We start from the raw sequence: 18,843 nt of genomic DNA, 5'->3' as shown, positions 1-18,843 counted from the left end.
GTGCCACTCATGTGCTCATCGAAATCAAGATCTCCAATGGTAGGCTCGTCCTCACGGGTAATGCCGGCCTCAATATCTATATCTCCTATCTCATGATCATCCTCCTCTCTTGTATCACGGTCATCATCACGTCCATGGCCATGATCATCCTCCATACGCTCCATATTAGTAAATGTACTATACATCACTTTGGAACGTGGCATAATAGGTATGACATGCCACCACCTATTATTATCCACCATTGGTTGATAGACAACCTAATTCAAACACAAATACAATCATGTTACTTTTCTTGCATCAAATATTTAAAAGCGAGTATTTTTATGTGTGTGCACAGTACCTATTCACATTGTTGCGGTAGTATTAGTGTGTCCTTCCTACTTTGCCAAAACTTTGTGGAGTCAATAGTTACAAAGCCACTTGCATGGCGTTTGATTGTTGCATTAGGGCCTCTTTCCACCATGTCCTTAAACCACTTTACATCCAAAACATACACAAAGAAGCGTCGAAAGTCAAGCATAATGATATCTTGGATTATGCCACAATAATCATCCATGACTCCATTGGCTCCCTCAAAGCTAGCAATGACGCCGCAATCTTGTGTGTTTCTCTTATCATCAATCCGTTGTGTTCGAAAATGCTTGCCCTCACACCATATAGCATTGTACATAGTGCACTACACCAAGAAAAAATCAATTAAATAAGCAATCTAAATTATAAAAACCTCCTAACTTATGCATAACATTCTATATACCGACCTTGCTCATGCATCCCCTAGCATACTCCCATTCTTCCATTGTGATATGCATCCCCTCGTCTTTCTCTGCTTTCTCCATTTCATCAAGTAGCCAATCCACATGAATATCCTTTGGAAGTGCTCTTAGACGCTGAGGGTATGGCACACGAGATCCGTGGTGTGTACGAAAGAGGGCCCTTTCTTCTTGTCTTCTTGCCTTTGCATCCTCGTATCTTGTCACCCATCTTTTCATCACATCACTATTAAGCACGCAAAAGAGGTTGATACTATTACGCAACTCCGTGTCTATTACTTTGTTGCGTCCTTTTCCTTGAGGCACAATAGAGGTCATCCTTAGGTCTTCATCATCTCTCCATAGTCGTGGGAGAGAGCTATCCACATCAACAAGAAACTCAGAAATATATACAAGTGACTCTTGTACCAACCAACCCTCGGCCATGCTACCTTCGGGTCTTGCATTTTGTCTAACGAAGCCCTTCAAGGTCTTCATGAAGCGCTCGAGGAAGAACAACCATCGTGCATGTATAGTACCGCATATAGCAATCTCATCCACCAAATGCACTATGAGATGTAGTTGGCTTGTGAGAATAGAACGTGGAAATGTCTCCTCCACTAAACAAACCGCCTCCACTGACATAACTCGAGCATTCTCAAGCGTGGTGGGATCTATTTCCTTTGAGCTCACATACCTCACAAGCTCGCCCATCTTGTAAATACAATCTTTCACGTCCTTTGATGCACTACGTGAAATGCTAGTAGGTAGTATGAACTGAACCCGCGAGGAGGTGGTTGATTAGTTGCTTATAGCTATTCACTCACAAATTTGAAAGGAAAAAGATATTATGCATATAAAATACTTACTTGGAGCATCTTGTGCCAATCATGAGATTTCAAGCCATATAATTGCTCTACACCTCTTTTCTTGCTCTTTGTAAAGGCTCCCTTCAAACACCTCATGCATCCAGTGGGAGTACGAATTGTAGTAATAGCGCGCTTCACCGTCGCCATCTCTAGCTTTGATAACATCCACGGTGCACGAGGTAAAAAAACACGCCCATTTGGTCTCTCTTGAGGCCAAGCTTCACGCATCCTCCCTGTGGTACGTAGATCCTCCCTTATGCCTGCCGAATCTCGTGTCCCATTCAAATGCTCCCAAATGGTAGATGCCACATTCTTGAAGATATGCATGGGATCGAGCAGGTGATTGGTCTTGAGGTGGGACCAATATGGTAAACGATAAAAGATGGAGTATCTAAACAAAATAAAGTGTTAGCGTGCAATCCTCACTTTCAACCAATATAGCCAATCTTTACTTCCAGCCAATAGTTACAAATCCTTACCGGCTCATGCCAAGTGGTGGAGGAGTCGTGGAACCATCCCAAATTCTCATCCAATCTCCCGTGGTGAGTGATTGTGGGAGGACTTCATTCCAAGTCATTCCAAGGGAGAACATATCTAGGATGATCAGGTGGGAGAAATCGATGGTGATTCTCATAGATGACCTTATTCAATGCGTCTGCCCGTGAGGCAACTAGCGAAGGACCACAAACAGGACATGCATGGTAACCCGATGTAGTGAGACCTGAAACAATAGATGCAATTAAGAGTGGAAGGTGGGTTTAGGGTGCCACGTCCTTACCTATTCATAATTAAAAAATGCAATGCTTACCTGAACACTCGCCATAGCCTGGGAAGTCATGCATCGTCCACATCAAGACTGCTTTGCAGTTGAAGTCTCGTGACGAGGGAGGCATGCTCACATCATGCACCTCGATACCTCTCCAAAGTATCTCTAGCTCATCAATCAAAGGCTCCAAATAAACATAAGGGTTTTTGACTTTATGTTTCCCTGGAATTAGAAGGGACAGCATGACATCTCCTTTCTTAATAGCCATAGAGGGTGGAAGATTGTAATTCACCAATACCACTGGCCATACACTGTAAGACGTGCTTTTGAGACCAAATGGGTTCACACTGTCCATACCCAATCCAAGTCTCAAGCTCCTAGGTTCTTCCTTGAAGCTTGGCCATGTGTCTTCAATATGCTTCCACGCAGGAGAGTCCGCGGGAGTTCTCCACTTGCCATCGGTTGATCGATGGGAGGAATGCCATGACATGAGCTCTGCAATAGATTTGCACTTGAACATATGTTGGATGCGAGGGATTATGGGAAAATGTCGCAATACCTTACGAGGCACGTCCAAGGTTTTGAGATCTGCTCTATATCTTGCCTCTCCACAAGTAGGACACTCTCTTGCATCCTTATGTAGTCCACGAAACAAAATGCAATCGTTGACACATGCATGGATGCGCTTGTAATCTAATCCTCCAAGAGAGGTCACATGTTGCCTTGCCATATCTCTTGAGGTCGGTAATTTATTCTCCCTTGGAAGCATTTTACACAATAGCCTACACGTGAAGACCATAAATGAGGAAAAGCATTCGAGTAATTGACCCACGCGCATAATTCACCATGTTTGCAAAATCGACTTTAAATTAAAGCTTACTTGAGTAATGCATTCAAACTTGCATTGCTCCATCCATAGATGGTTTGCAAGTTTAGTAACTCAAGGGAGGCACGTAGAACAGAGAATGTGCACCCTTCAAACAGTGGAGTCGATGCTGCAGTAAAAAGATCATCCTGCTCCATGCTATTATCCCTCCCTTGATGGACATATAAATCCCGCATCATATCATCAAACACCTCCTCCTCCACGGCTTCATGAGGTAATGGTGGAGGGCTACTATCACCATCACTCCATGCATCCGTAACGGTCCCTCCTGAAGATCCCACCTCATATCGCCGACGCTTCGCCTCCTCACGACGGGCATAGGGTAACATGTGCGGGTGTGGCACTGCATCCTGTATCAAATTAAAACGGGATCATTATAACTCAAACATATGAACACCCATAGGTATCTCAATCAACCTTAACTTCCAAATCCTTACCCTGTTTACGGTCACATCCCATTCTCCATACTTTGAGATATGATTGAGCGTAATCCTGCGTGCACGATACATGTTTCCTCGACATCGATCACAGAGACATTTGATTTTTTGCTCCAACCACATTTCGCGATGGTGGATACGGAGGGATTCATCCTCACTGGAGCTGCTTGTTGAAGATGGAGACATCCTACAAACAAACAACCCACCAAATTTGCTCTTCTTCAAATGCTTAACTTAAAAACTCTGTGTTGCGTCTATCGCCGTGTCTACCGTTGCGTCTAATGTCGCATCTAATTGCGCGTCTAAATGCCCGTCTACTCTGTGTATTTAAACGCGCCTATAGACGCGCTAGTAGACGCGACTATAGACGCGCTAATACCCGCGACTTTTAAACCTGCTTTTCGGCGCGCCGCTCGCTTTGCTTTTCTTTTGACTACTTAAACTTCGTGAGCGGCTTTCTTCCTTCTTTATTAGCAGTTCTATAGATTCGAAGCTTAAGAGAGAGCCTCCCATACACAGTTCCAAGCTTTCACTCAAGACAAAGGGACCGTACCTACACAGCTTGCTTCCAAGCCTAAAGAAGAGGAGGAGTACGAACAAGGAGAAGAAACAAGTTTGGAAAAGAAAGATCCTTCCATACCTTTTTCCAAGTAAGTCCTTTTGAAGTTGTTCTTGCTTGCTCTTTCCAGTTTTGTACTTTTTTGCATCCACGAAACGCAGCATCTAGGTATGAGCGACACGTTCTTTTGTCGGGCGAAACGTCCTTTTCCACTTTTGAGTATTCTCGACTGTCGGAGAGCGTGTATAGAGGCGTCTGAGGGCGCATCTAAACGCACGTCTACAGGCGCGTCTATATGCGCGTCTGGCTTGTTACAGACACACACAGACGCGTATATAGACGCTCAAACAGACGATTTGTTAAACGGAGTTTTAAACGAATTGTTAGACGTGCTTTTAGACGCGCTGTTAGACGAATTTTTAGACGGACTGATAGACGCGCTTTTTAACGCACTGTTAGACGGATGTTTTGACGGACTGTTAGACACGGTGGTAGATGCACTTTTACTTGAACTGTTAAACGCTCTGTTAGACGCGTTTATAGACGCGAAGATTAGATGGGTCTATAGACGCGCTCTGACAGAGCCTTTTTTTTTTTTCCCCTTTCTTCTCAGCTCCCAAAGTAATAGATTTGTTTATTTTTTTCCAGTTTAACATGTGGGGAGGAAGTGCTTCTAGCTCACCTGATCCGCGTGAATCGATATGGAAGGATTTATATAATATTTTAGGGCACCCTCCTAGTCCTGCAGAGTTATACGGGTACATGACGGGTACCCTTAACACTCCCCAGGAGTCGGCACTACAGACTCCGAGCCACCCCACACCGCCTGAGATCACCCTCTATAATGAACAGGACTCCCACTGCAGTAATACATGGCATGACGCCAGAGGAGATGTATACTGGTAGGAAACCAGATATCTCTCATTTGAAAATTTTTGGTTGCATTGCCTATGTCCATGTGCCAGATGAGTTGAGGTCCAAGTTGGATCCAAAAGCTGAGAAGTGCGTCTTTATTGGTTATTCTCTGCAGCAGAAAGGGTATAGATGCTATAACCCTTCTACACGTAAGTTCACAGTGAGCAGAGATGTTGTTTTTCATGAGATGAGTAGCTGGTATAAACCAGTAAATGTGATGATTGATGTAGATGCACAAAATGGTAATGCTGCACAGAATTCACAGCAGCAATCACAAAACATCAGTGGACCTGGAGTGTCCTCTAGCAGTGGTTCACATACTTCGCCATGGACAAGCAGATTGAGATCAGGAGAATCTCCTCAAAGCAATGCAGAGAGTGGTATGCAGGTATCACGAAAAGGAAAAGAGAAGGTAGATCAGCCCATGTTTGATGTGAATGCAGGTCACTCTTATGTGGATGGTGAATCCAGTGGCCCAGAGCAGAGCATTGATGATGAGTTGGGTATTCCTTCTATTGTTACACCTGGAGTAAGGAAGACCAGGGATGTTTTGAGAGCACCTGGAAGTGAGCCTATTTTGTGCAGGTCTACCAGGGTTAGGTATCCTGTGGATAGGCTGAAATATGATGGATTTACAGCCATTCACTATGCCTATATGGTTAAAGTGATACAAGAATCAGAACCCACTTCTTTTGAGCAAGCCATGGGAAATGAAAAATGGGAGAAAGCCATGGATGAAGAAATGGATGCCTTGGATGTTAATGCTACATGGGAATTGGTGCCTTTGCCTAAAGGCAAGAATGCAATTGGCTGTAAGTGGGTTTATAAGATCAAGCACAATGCAGATGGTTCTGTGAATAGATACAAGGCGTTGTCAAGGGGTATGCACAGACATATGGCATTGATTATGAAGAAACTTTCAGCCCGGTTGCAAGGATGGCAACCGTAAGAGCAGTCATTGCTATGGCTGCATCAAAGGGATGGTCTTTACATTAGATGGATGTAAAGAATGCCTTCTTGCATGGTGATTTGCAAGAAGAGGTCTTTATGGAGCAGCCAGCAGGTTATGTTCATGCTATTCATCCTGAGTTTGTTTGCAGGTTGAAGAAAGCCTTGTATGGCTTGAAGCAAGCACCTAGAGCATGGTCTGACAAGATAGGACAGTATCTTGTTACTATTGGCTTTCAGATTTCCAAGGCAGATTTCTCACTCTATGTGAGAAAAACAGAGAAAGGGATTATGCTGCTGGTCATTTATGTTGATGATTTGATCATCATAGGTGATAGTGATGAAGATATCCTTCATGTGAAAATGCTATTGAGGCAGAAGTTTGAGATGAAGGATTTGGGAGAGCTGCGTTATTTCTTGGGCATTGAGGTGATTAGATCACCAAGTGGGATACAGCTCTTGCAGAGGCAGTATGGATTGGACATGCTGTCCAAATATGGGATGATGCAGCTGAGCTTCTGGAAGACCCTACTATGTACAGACGCATAGTAGGAAGTTTGATTTACATGACTATTACCAGGCCAGATTTGAGCTATGCTGTTGGGTTGGTAAGTCAGTTTATGCAGGCTCCAAGGAAACCGCATTTGGATGCGGCTAGACGCATACTCAGGTATGTGAAGTCCACATTGCAGTATGGACTATTTTATGAGGCTGGGGTTCAGATACAGTTGCATGGATACACTGATGTTGATTGGGCTGGTAGTATCTCTGATAGACGATCTACCAGTGGATATGTGTTCTCTTTTGGGAGTGCTGCAGTCACTTGGAGCAGCAAGAAACAGCCTACAGTTGCCTTGTCGAGCACAGAGGCTGAGTACAGGGGTGCAGCAATGGCTGCATGTGAGGTAGCTTGGTTGCATAAGCTACTCTATGATATGCATCAGTCTACAGATGGGCCAGTTGTCATTTATTGTGACAACATGAGCAGCATACACTTGGCAAAGAACCCAGTCTTTCATGCTAGAACAAAGCACATTGAGGTGCATTATCACTATGTGCGGGAGAAGGTTTTACTAGGTCTTATTGATCTAGTTTATGTCAGCACAGAGGATTAGGTAGCTGACATATTCACGAAAGCATTGGGCGCAGAGAAGCTGCGCAAGTTCAGAGACCTGCTTGGTGTGTGCAGGAATTGGGATTGAGCTAGAGGGGGAGTGTTGAGATATCGAGCTCCACTCGCGATATGCCAGGGTGACCGTTGTGTATTTATGTCACCGACTTGTTAGTTGGAGATGCGGTTGGTACACCGCCCACGAATAATAGCTGGATGACAGCTATCCTTATCTACTCTAGTTTGTGGCTCAGTTAGTATGCCACCTTAGTTAGTTGAGTTTGGTTTGAGACCCACATATAGGGTTCTTCTATTTTTCTTTGTACGAGAGTTCTTTTGGCTTTCACAACTAAGAAGAGGAAAACTGTTTTCAGCCTCCACCTTTGTGTGTATTCCCCCATTGTGCTTGTGAGAAAGCCTCAAGTGAGACTCCTTCCCTCTCTCCCACTATCTTCACAAAGGATGCTCTGATACCATGACAAAATATGAAGAGGGGAGAGGAGAAGAGTGGCGATGAGGAGAGAGGGCACAGCTAGAGAGCACACCACAAATGACTAATTGTACACTAGATTTAGTTGAAAAAATAGAATATATACAAACCCATTTAGGGTTAGGGTTAGGGGATCTAACCCTTTCCTTTATAGCACTCTATAAGGTTAGTGCTATGCACATATGATCACGTGATGGTGCTATGCACACATGATCACATGATGTTGAGCGTGAACTCTCAACAACAATTCTTTTGGTTCTTCCTCTTCTTCTTATTTTCACAATCAAAAGAGGCCCCTCCATCATTGTTGCCATCTTTTTTAGTGGTTTCTATTTTCCAATCTTGCTTTTGGCTATGAGAGCCTCCACATCGCCATCGGCACTTTCTGTCATACAGCTTCATCCGAACCTCTTTGTAAAGCAACGATAGGCCCAGTTCCTTGAACATGATTGTTGGTCTCAGCCATTCTCCAATGGTGAGAGTCATCACCATCCCTTAATAGCTCCTCATAAGCTTGCTAACCAAAAGAATGGCCAATTGATTGCTTGGCATTGCTCTATCCTTAAGTTCGTGAAAGCACTCAGTATGAGCTAGCCACGACTCTTGCACCACGACGCACTCACAGATGGCCATTTAGGCATCAATAGCACATTGGACTACTTGAGCATTCAACTTCCTATAATATTCAAAGTTTACCGCTCTTTTTAAATAGCAAAACGATTGTAAATTGGTAGGAGTTGATTGAGTTTGTCAGTTCACCAAAAGGTCTTTGGGAGCATTAACCATTCTTATCCAATGAAACCAATCGATTGGACAATATACTTTAAGGTGGCTTGTGTCATACTCAATAAACTTTATCATAAGGTATTTCAAAGCATTGACCATTCTTCTACCAATGGTTCATGATTACAATTATTGGCATATGTTAAGTTGTTTGTGTTGAGTTTGGGTTTAGAGGCATGTTGGTAAAGGAAACCTTAAATTTTGAAAGAATAAAGTTCATATGAATACTTTGTCTATGTGGTAAGAAAAAGCTCCATAGAAAAATAAGTTTGGAGATCATTTTTGTGTTGATACATGCTAAAAGATAGACAAAGATTCCCCTTTTATTGCAAGATATAATTGGTTTTTGGCATGTGCCGTTGTTGTATGCTTGCAAGCAAGGTGTCAACTTTGAAAAGTCTCATATAAATGAATCTCAAAGATGCTACAACTTGCATTGTATGCCCTTGAGTGCCTTAGTTATTGTGACAAAAAAGAGAAGCTTCGTCTGAATAACAAGGTGTAGTGGATATTTTAAATTGAAGGTTATCATATACAAGGGTATGAGATTTTGCAAAATCTGGACATATGCATGTACACATAATATACTAAATGGGTATAATGTTTATAGGAGCATCTATTCTAGAAGGTATTTTTGAGAAGATCCAAACGACCCCTACAATGCAAGGGCAACGTGCACATGAGTAAAGGGCAAAGGTCACTTGTTTTTTGCAAGTGAAAGATTGTGTGTCATGTGTGCGTGCACGCACTCACACATGCATGCACATGTGTGCATGCATGTGTCTGTGTGTGCATGTGTGCATGTGTTCATGCATGCATGCGCGTGCGTGTGTGTGTGTGTGTGTGAGAGAGAGAGAGAGAGCATGCTTGTGTGAAGGATGATGCCACCAGTGTCGCACACTCTATGACATAAGGTGCCCTTCACATGGTTGAAAATTCTACTAGGTTGACATGTGACATTGTTTTTGGCGAGAGAGAGAGAGAGAGAGAGAGAGAGAGAGAGAGAAGGTGCCCTCCACATGGTTCAAGATTCTATAGGGGTGACATGTGACATTGTTTGACTAACATTTTTAAGTAGATTATGTTCCTTAATTAAAAACTTAGCTAATTTTGGTAGAATAATGTATGTAAGTGCAACGTTTAACTTTGTTATGTTGGGTCAAGTTATATGTAAACGAGGAAGGGCCAACAATATTGTTTACGACTTAAGGCATACCTTGGATGGGACTATTCTTGTAGGTGTTGGCCATATTGTTGATGGACTTACTTTTGTTACTCTAGGAACTCTCTACTATATAATAGTTTTGTGTTTGATGACCTTGTTGTTGTTAGTCTAGCATTGTGGAGCTATGTGCCACTATGAATCAGTTGCCAAAAATTAGCTACCAGTGCTAAGTATTAGGTGCCACTCTTTGAAAAACAACGAGCATGTTAGGATAAGAGGTGGAACACCTACAATGATGTTGAGGGTGGGATTTTCAATTACCTTTCCTCCCCTTAGGTCAACTAATGCAAATTGCATTTGCATTGCTTGTTTTCCCCCGTGCACTCGCTCACCAACACTATGAAAGGGGTGTGCAAAGCTGTAAACATAGGGGGTATTCACAAATGTTTGGAAGCCTGGACTGGGAAAGGGCATGACTGGACATTTGCGGGAGCTTCTACCCATTTGATTAGATCAACATGAGATGGGGCCCTCAAGTCTCTCACTTTTTTGGTCGTCCACAGCCTCGGGCGACCTGCCGAGGCCGAACAAAAAGCAGCTACTCCGGCGGACATGAGATTCCCCACAACCAATAATGTTGTGGCCGTGCTGTTCGAGCGGCGTGGGTGAGAGGACATCCCCCCATGAGGAATCGGGGACGTCACGTGGTGGCAGGAGGAGTTGTAGCCGGGAAAATCCCGACGAGGGAATCGAAACGGCCAGGGAGCGAGCGAGCGAGCGCCCGGGCTGACATGGACGCCAAGCGGGGGTTGCTGACGTGGACGCAAGGAGCCCTAAAGAAGGTGGCCAACTCAGCTGCCACGTCATGGAGAAAGGTAAAAGCAATGGGTGTAACATTTGTCATTTTTGCAAATTTGTTCAAAAAGAAGAAGATCATCGTCTTCGCTCTGTGAAGCTTTTGAATTTCAAGCTTTCCATCAACAGAATTCTGTAGCTTCATTTCATCTTCTGCTTTCAATTCATGGCCGCTTCTCCTCACCTCCCTTTCTTGCTCCCCCTCTCCTCCCCTCACAAACTCGTCGCCTTCCCTCTCATCATCTCCTTGCATTCTTGCCGCGCCGGCCCTTCGCAGATTTCCAATGCTTCATTCTTTGCTCCGACCTTTCCCTCTTTGCAAACCCTCCACAGCTTCTCTTCCTATGGCCGCTCGTCGATCTGGAACTTGCTTTCTTCCCGAACTGGTTCTTGTGGCAGCTCTGCGAACACAGTCCTAAAGGCACAGTTGATTGCCCGAGGATCCGCAAGCAGTGCACGGGAAGCAGGTCAGTGCAACAGCTCAGGGTGTCCATGACAAGCGAAAATCTCACTTACTTGACAGAACATGAAATTTCTTCAGTTCAATCAGATAAGTGCGAATACGGAATAAATGAAATCGAAATGCTTCGGGTACACATAAATTGAATCATATTTTGGCACTATTGAACGCCACACCCATGTTGATCACAGCGTACGCACGGTGTTAAGAGTTTCAGGCAAAGCGGAATATATGGATTTAAACGGAAATGCACACTGGCAAACACAAATAGCTAGTACGGTCGGCACTCTGAAACTACAAAAATAATAGGCTAATCAGAACATGCGAGGTTCGGCGCATGGCGTGTAAAGCGATAGGCAAAATATCCGAAACGTATTACAGAGTTGGAGAAAGGCGGAGTAACAATTTATCATCCAACAGTCGTTTGTTACAATCAGAAGCTCCGCCCGCGAAGGCCTGGAACTTTATACATGCGATGAAGCGCTCCCTAAGCGATTTCTCTGTATGAAAATTTGAAAATCGCTAAGTCCGTACAATGAAAACAAACTTTGGAGACGCGCTTTAAGTGAGTGTGCTACCGTTTTATGGTGCTTCCGGTTTCTCTCAACTGCTATAGCCTCCATAAACAAGCTTTTGGTCATTGGGAATGGGAAATCAGTTTGTTGGCTCACAGCCCTTAGATGATGGCCTGGTTAATGGGTGGACTAGCTGGTCAGAACAAGGCTGACCAGCCTATTAGGCTGGCTGAGCGTGTGGCTGGCCTACTTTAGCCTGGAATTTCTTTTTGTGCTGCCATCAAGGCACATTATAGTTAGCTAAAAGGTGGTGTGGCTGGCCTGCTTTAGCCTGGGCCAATGTTGCTGATCTGGACTTGTTTTTTTGTGCTGCCATCAAGGCACATTATGGTGTGCTCTTTATGCTGTGACGCCTGTTAGGGGTGAGTTTCTTTCTGTGTCTTTTTTTTCTATCGTGTGTATGATGCCTTGCAACAGTGGCCTCGCAAAAAACTGCTAGATGCTGTGTTGTGCTAAGATATCATCCCCTCATACAAAAGAAGTTAGAACTCTAATGGTTCGTGTAGAAACTTGTCCCAAGATGCTATTACCCAATGAAATGGAAAAAGCTGTGATAGTATAGCTGGTATGTTAAAGGTTTGTTTACATATTCATGCAGAGACCACCATCCTTAAGTATGTATTCCATCACATGAGAATAAAATGGACTTTTGAGGACTTTTGAGCTTACATATGTTGTAGTCTTGACTGTTCCTTGAACTCCAAAGTATGTATCATTTATTCCCTGCAATTGTGGATGAGTGGATCTGTTTCATGTGACAAAATGTGATGGCAACGTCAGTGATGGCAACCTCATTATAGGCAAAATGTATTCTCCCATACAAGCATTTGGTGTTGTCATAATGCCTTTCACACTAGGCATGTAACACTAAGCTGCTCCATAGGTATTATAGCCCTTTATAGGATCATTAAGAAGGCCAAGGACTTTGCATATCAGCTGCATCCCACATCCATGATCCACACTGTATTTCAAGCCACTTGTAGTTTGGAATGTACATGTTTCTTAGAGCTGCCACCCATTGATGAACGGGGGCACATCCACACTGAGCAGATCATGGGTTTCACGAATAAGATTCTTTGGAGCAAGCTCTACCAAGTTCCCCATCAAATGGAGGAGCCTACCAGGTGACAAGAATTCCTGGCAACTAGAACAGAGGTGTATTAAAATTGTAGAAATGAAAGATCATTCGGTTGGAGTAACAAACAAACCACTAAGTATTTTTTGGTAGGGCCAATTGTGCACTCACTTGCTGATCTGCTAGGAAGCCATAAGCAATGAATTGGAAACCATTATCCAGGATATCCAGGTTAGAATAATATGCCACAAGTGTATATGAGATCCCTGCTATTTTTAGCAGGGCCAGCAATTGTACGCAACATGTGCTGGCCTTCTGAATCTGCTGTTTTATCTCACCCCATATTGCCACAAACTACACTGATCTACTGCACCCATGTCCTGGTTTGGGGGCTCATAGGTGAAGCCTTCGTAAACAAATTGGAGTTCTCTTTTGTCGGGAAGTATATCAATATCACTTAGTTTGTGTCCTGGATCAGCTCCTTAATATGGAATGATACTGAACCTCAATGTGCTTCTTCTGAACGTGAAACTTTGGGTTCTCAGCAATCACAATGCAACTCTGATCGACGTCTCACAACAAATCTCCATTCCTCCTGGAAAACATCCATATCCTCAGAGGATCCATCTGAGCCATAAGGATTTACAAGTTGCCAAGCATGCTGTGCTCTGTACTGCACCTTTTTGGATGAGAGACTGACTGTTGGTTGCTTCTTGCTGAGCTACAAAATGATTTGTGATCCCAACAAGGAACATTGAATGTTTTCTTCATTCTCTGCTGCAGCACACATGGTTGCTGTCCAGCCCACATGGCTACTCAATGTACTGTCCACTTGACAGGTCTATATGCTGTCCACATCGAAGCCATACCTCTGCCAGGTGGCAGTCCCCTTGTCTTGGTTATGTGCCCATGTGGCACCATGTTCTTGCACCCACATGACACTCCACTCACTCACACCATCTATTTAGGTTACAAGCCCCTGTGCTCTCCTCATAGGGGGGCTTACATTTGGGGCATTATGACATTGTCCATTCACACCTTGCCCAGAAATGCTACAGTTAATTATAGCTTTTTAACTTTTTAAATCAAGGCTGATGCTGTTAATACTATGCTCTCCCTTGGCTGTCTTTTACATGCCTGACACAGGTACCCTAAGAGGAGTTTTGAATCAGCGCATTTGTTCATCATAGGGTTTCTACATGTGTGGACTATTTTTTATGAAATCCAGGCCATGAGTGCCTCGAAATGTTTGTTTGTATTGATGATGTCCATCGAGGTCACATAGTTATGTCGAAAGTATTCGGATATGGATAATTGGATTTATGGACTTATGTATTCATAACGTTAAGAACAATCTCTCATTGTGCTAATAGTTGTGGTTTGTGTGCAATGGTAAGAGTCATAAAGAAGTTCGAAAACAGCATTATAAAATCTGCTCCGCAATTTCAACAAGAGAACTTATCGACTGTCCCCCCCTTCCCCTTTGAAGAACTGTGATATATTCTGTAAATAAATATCTTATCCTTCAAGAAAGTGAACGTGACTTTGCTGTATAAATACTATCTTCATGGAAGGTGTGGAATGTACGGGTTGAAACCTTGGCTCATTCTGTGCAGAGGAAGGTGTGACAGTTTTGGTGATTGGAGGAGGAGGGAGGGAACACGCTCTTTGTTATGGGTTGCAGCGGTCTTCAAGTTGTGATGGAGTCTTTTGTGCTCCTGGTAACTCTGGAATTTCTGCCTCTGGTGATGCTACTTGTATATCAGATCTGGACATCATGAACAGTTCTGCGGTCATCTCTTTTTGCCAGAAGTGGGAAGTAGGCCTTGTTGTGGTTGGGCCTGAAGCACCTCTCGTTGCTGGTCTTGTTGATGATCTTCAGCAAGCAGGAATAATGGCTTTTGGCCCATCAGCTAAAGCTGCTGCCTTAGAGGGATCAAAAGATTTTATGAAGAGGTTGTGCATGAAGTATGGCATCCCCACAGCAAAGGTTCCAGTGATACAACACTTTTCTCTCTTTACAGCCTTTGTTTTGGTAGTGCCATAGTGAATTTGGTCATTGTGTTAGCTTGAAAGACGAGTGAGCTTTCTTTCTGTCCAAAATAGAGCCTTATCTCTGCATTTTACAAAGCCCTATGCTTGTAGTACTTGCCTTGATGGTAGAACACACATGGATAAGAATAATTCAGTAAAAATACACCTAATCTAGTCAACAGGCATCCAATATTAAGAATATGTTTGCTGTTCATGCGCTGGCTGGATAGATAAGGGTTTATTCACACCCCTATCCCCTTCTCTCACAAAAAAGTTGTCTGTCTATTATGTGGAGATAAAAGACCTCAGGGGCAAGAGCCACTTAGAAAATATACCTGGAGTTAATGGCCTATCTATTTTGGACAGGGAACACCCCTGGAGCCACAGTGACTAAAAATGTCTTGTATACAAATGTATCAGAGCATGTAAAGTTAAATATCCGCTGTCAGACTTTTAGGGTTTTTTTTCTAGGAAACGAGGGCTTAAGCTGTTTAATAAAGGATGATACTAAATTTCTCTTCTCTCTAATGCTTGTTTATGGCTAGTCTAGGACCTCTTTGATTATCTATACCAAGAGGCTGGGAAGACATAGCTTGGGATAGGAACACTCCTGTCTAGCTCTCCCAGCTATTATCTGATTTTCTTCTTTGGCTCACAATCATCACACAATTTACTTTATTATGGTGGAGACTTGTATCAGAGCATGTAAAGTTAAATACGCGCTGCCAAATTTTTAGGGGTTTTTTTCTTAGGAAATGAGGGCTTAAGCTTTTTTATAAAGGCTGATAGTAAATTTCTCTTCTCTCTAATGCTTGTTTATGGCTAGTCTGGGACTGCTTTGATTATCTATGCCAAGGGGTTGGGATAGGAACTCTCCTGTCTAGCTCTCCCAGCTGTTATCTGATTTTCTTCTTTGGCTCACAATTACGTTAAGACTATCTTCACACACAATGTACTTTATTTGGGTGAAGATTTGTATCAGAGCATGTAAAGTTAAATGTGTGCTGCCAGATTTTTAGGGGTTTTTTCTTATGAAACGAGTGCTTAAGCTGTTTTATAAAGGCTGATAGTAAATTTCTCTTCTCTCTAATGCTTGTTTATGGCTAGTTTAGGACTGCTTTGATTATCTATGCCAAGAGGCTTCGAAGACATGGATAGGGACTCTCCTGTCTAGCTCTCCCAGGTGTTATCTGCTTTTTTTTTCTTTGGCTCACAAGTGGCTTGAGCTATCTTTACACACAATGTATTTTATGTGGGTGGAGATTTGCTGATTACAGCTCTCCCTCCCGTTCTGTTGCCTTTTTATAGCCTTTTTAAGGTTAAAATGAAAGAAATCTTTTGTTTCTTCTCATTGATGGCTTTTGTGACTGTTATGTTTCTTGTATTTGCAATTAATACTCAGTATCTAATCAAATCTCAAACTCTTTGCAGTATAAATCTTTCACCGATGCTAATCTTGCTAAGGGTTACATTAAGGAAATGGGAGCACCTATTGTAGTCAAAGCAGATGGTCTTGCTGCTGGGAAAGGCGTGATCATTGCAATGGCATTGGAAGATGCCTTCAGTGCTGTTGATTCAATGCTTGTGGATCATGCCTTTGGAGAAGCAGGAGGACGTGTAATTATTGAAGAGTTTCTTGATGGTGAAGAAGTTTCGTTTTTTGCACTAGTGGATGGTGAAACTGCAGTTCCATTGGCATCAGCACAGGATCATAAGCGTGTCGGAGATGGGGACACTGGGCCCAATACAGGAGGGATGGGAGCTTACTCCCCAGCTCCTGTCCTCACTGCAGGACTCGTGTCGACGGTGATGGAATCGATCATCATGCCTACTGTAAAGGGTATGGCAGCAGAAGGATGTAAATTTGTAGGAGTACTGTATGCAGGGCTCATAATTGACAAGAATTCTAGAATTCCTAAGCTCCTTGAATACAATGTGCGTTTTGGAGATCCAGAATGTCAAGTATGTTGCACTCTTTCCTTTTCCTGCATTTTATCCTTTTCTGCTATATTAACTCTGCTTGAAACACTCAGAAGAATTTGTTTGTCTAATTTGTTACCCATTTGTCTAATTTGTTTGCTATGAAGGGTGTGCCTTACAAATCAGCAACTGTTGCAGGTCCTGATCACTCGATTTCGGTCAGATCTAGCACAAGCACTTTTATCTGCATGCAGAGGACAGCTGGAAGGATCTTCATTTAGTTGGTCTGATGAAACAGCATTGGTGGTAGTCCTTGCTAGTAACGGCTATCCAGGACACTATACAAAGGGGACTGTCATAAAAAACCTGGATGAGGCAGAGGCGGCTGCACCCAAAGTGAAAATCTTTCATGCAGGAACAGATTTGGATTCTGATGGTAACGTTATAGCTTCTGGAGGAAGAGTGCTTGGTGTTGTGGCATTAGGAGAAGATATAATACAAGCCCAGGAGAGAGCTTATCAGGCCGTGGATGAGATAATCTGGCCCGATGGGTTTTGCCGGCGCGATATAGGTTGGAGGGCAATTGCTCGCTTGCAAGAGGGCAATTGTGCAGTTGCAGGAAACTAGCAAATAAATAGATGGAGAAGCAACACCGTTTACTATCATGACACCTTCTATGAGATATGCCCATGTACCCCAAAATAACAGGAGGAATTCAATGACAGCAAAGCATGTTCAAAAATTTCTTCCCATTTTCTCGTAATGGCTTTGGCATGGTGGAAGCATTATTCTGTCAGGGATGGAAGAGATGATGGCCTCTGTTTGTAAGAGGAGTAGCTGACATTTGCAGAATAATTTGACAATGTCACAAACCTTGGTATTTTTCAGAAGGGAAACTAAAGAAATCCTATAGTAAAAAGTAAAATGCGTTGATCAAGAAAGGATCAACAGTAGGCAGTAATTACATCCAATAGTCCTTTCTGGTTTTGCCTTTTCTTCGAGAAGAACTATACATACAGCCTATTGCCAAGAGTGAGCAAAATTCTATTGAAGATACATTTCCTTGCACCCTTCATGGAGTATGACTCCATTTCGCCTCCATTTGTGTTGGCTGGCTGTTGTAATGTAGCATCCAACAGGATATTCGTATTGCTGAAATTCCATTCTGACAAGTCTCAAATATTTAAGTGGACTTCTCCCAGAGTAAAATTGAGGAAAATGGCTCTCGAATTCAGGCTAGATTATTTAAAGCAGGCTTCTCTACGTTTTGCCCACATGCAGCCTCAATGTTGTGGTAGCTTTCATCTTCTGTCTCCTCACAGTAATCTTGTCTAACAGTTAAATTTTCTATGTATTTCATCATAGATACCTCTTATTCCCTAAGAAAAGGGGGCACATAATTCAAAATCCAATATCAATGCATATACTTTATATCTTGGACAAGTGAATTTCCTCAGGAACTATTTTATAAAGCAACACCAGTCTAAAAGGAATAGTCTCACCAAGCCAATTCTCTTTTTTTCAATGAAGAATAAGCCATATCTGGTTGCGGGGTCCAAAGTGTAGAAAAGGGGTAGGGGCAGATTTAGAGAAAGGGGTAGAATGAGCGGAAGGGAGAGAGAGAAAGGGGGAGAACTGAAGGAATGGTTTAGGGAGGGGAGAGAGAGAGAGAGAGAGAGAGAGAGAGGGTACGGAGAGGAGAGAGAGAGAGAGAGAGAGAGAGAGAGAGAGGGTATGGAGGACGACAGTGTTCCTCCTCGATTTGATGAACTTTCAATAGAGCACTATTTAATTATCCCTTTTTTCCCTCCTCGATTACACAAAGAATCAACCAAAGTATAACTATCTCGGTGTCATAATCATCTAGGACCCCATTTGCCACTGTGCCAAATTGCTGGAGACTCTCTCATCATGTGCACAGTGAAAAAGAATGAGCCCAACAAAGATCAGGCTTTGCATAGTTTCTTTTAGTCGATAAATGCTCGATCCCCCAAGGATGTGTTGGGATGGTAGGGTCTATAACCCCACCTGTCAGCCCCTAAATGGAGCTTGATACCTTTTTGTGAAAGGGCGTAGCCCTAGGGTATCACTATAAGGGGTTGCAATGCCATCTGGGCCGCATGTTGGCTGCCACCTTGGGCATGAGAATGTCCTTGTATTGGTTTTAGGGCAGCCTTTAATGCTGGTCAGTTGATTGTACATCCACTTTGGGATGGTTGTGGGGCTCAGGGGTGCCCGACCGTAGG

General features: G+C 43.1%; 1 protein-coding gene across 1 annotated transcript; it reads left to right on the top strand.

The window, feature by feature from the left end:
- The first annotated feature begins 10,597 nt into the window (after positions 1–10,597).
- PUR2 (Glycinamide ribonucleotide (GAR) synthetase) lies at positions 10,598–17,785 on the top strand. Its single transcript, XM_087394974.1, has 4 exons — positions 10,598–11,000; positions 14,260–14,633; positions 16,109–16,639; positions 16,796–17,785. The coding sequence occupies exons 1-4, from the start codon at positions 10,700–10,702 to the stop codon at positions 17,222–17,224; spliced, it is 1,635 nt and encodes a 544-aa protein (XP_087251100.1). The 5' UTR covers positions 10,598–10,699; the 3' UTR covers positions 17,225–17,785.
- Positions 17,786–18,843: the final 1,058 nt, after the last annotated feature.

Source organism: Dipteris shenzhenensis, chromosome 23 (assembly GCF_047967505.1).
Source record: "Dipteris shenzhenensis isolate YYH24624 ecotype China chromosome 23, Dip_SZ_1.0, whole genome shotgun sequence".
Classification (NCBI taxonomy): domain Eukaryota; kingdom Viridiplantae; phylum Streptophyta; class Polypodiopsida; order Gleicheniales; family Dipteridaceae; genus Dipteris; species Dipteris shenzhenensis.
The sequence above is the reverse complement of the archived record's forward strand: the minus strand, read 5'-3'. Positions and strand labels throughout refer to the sequence as shown.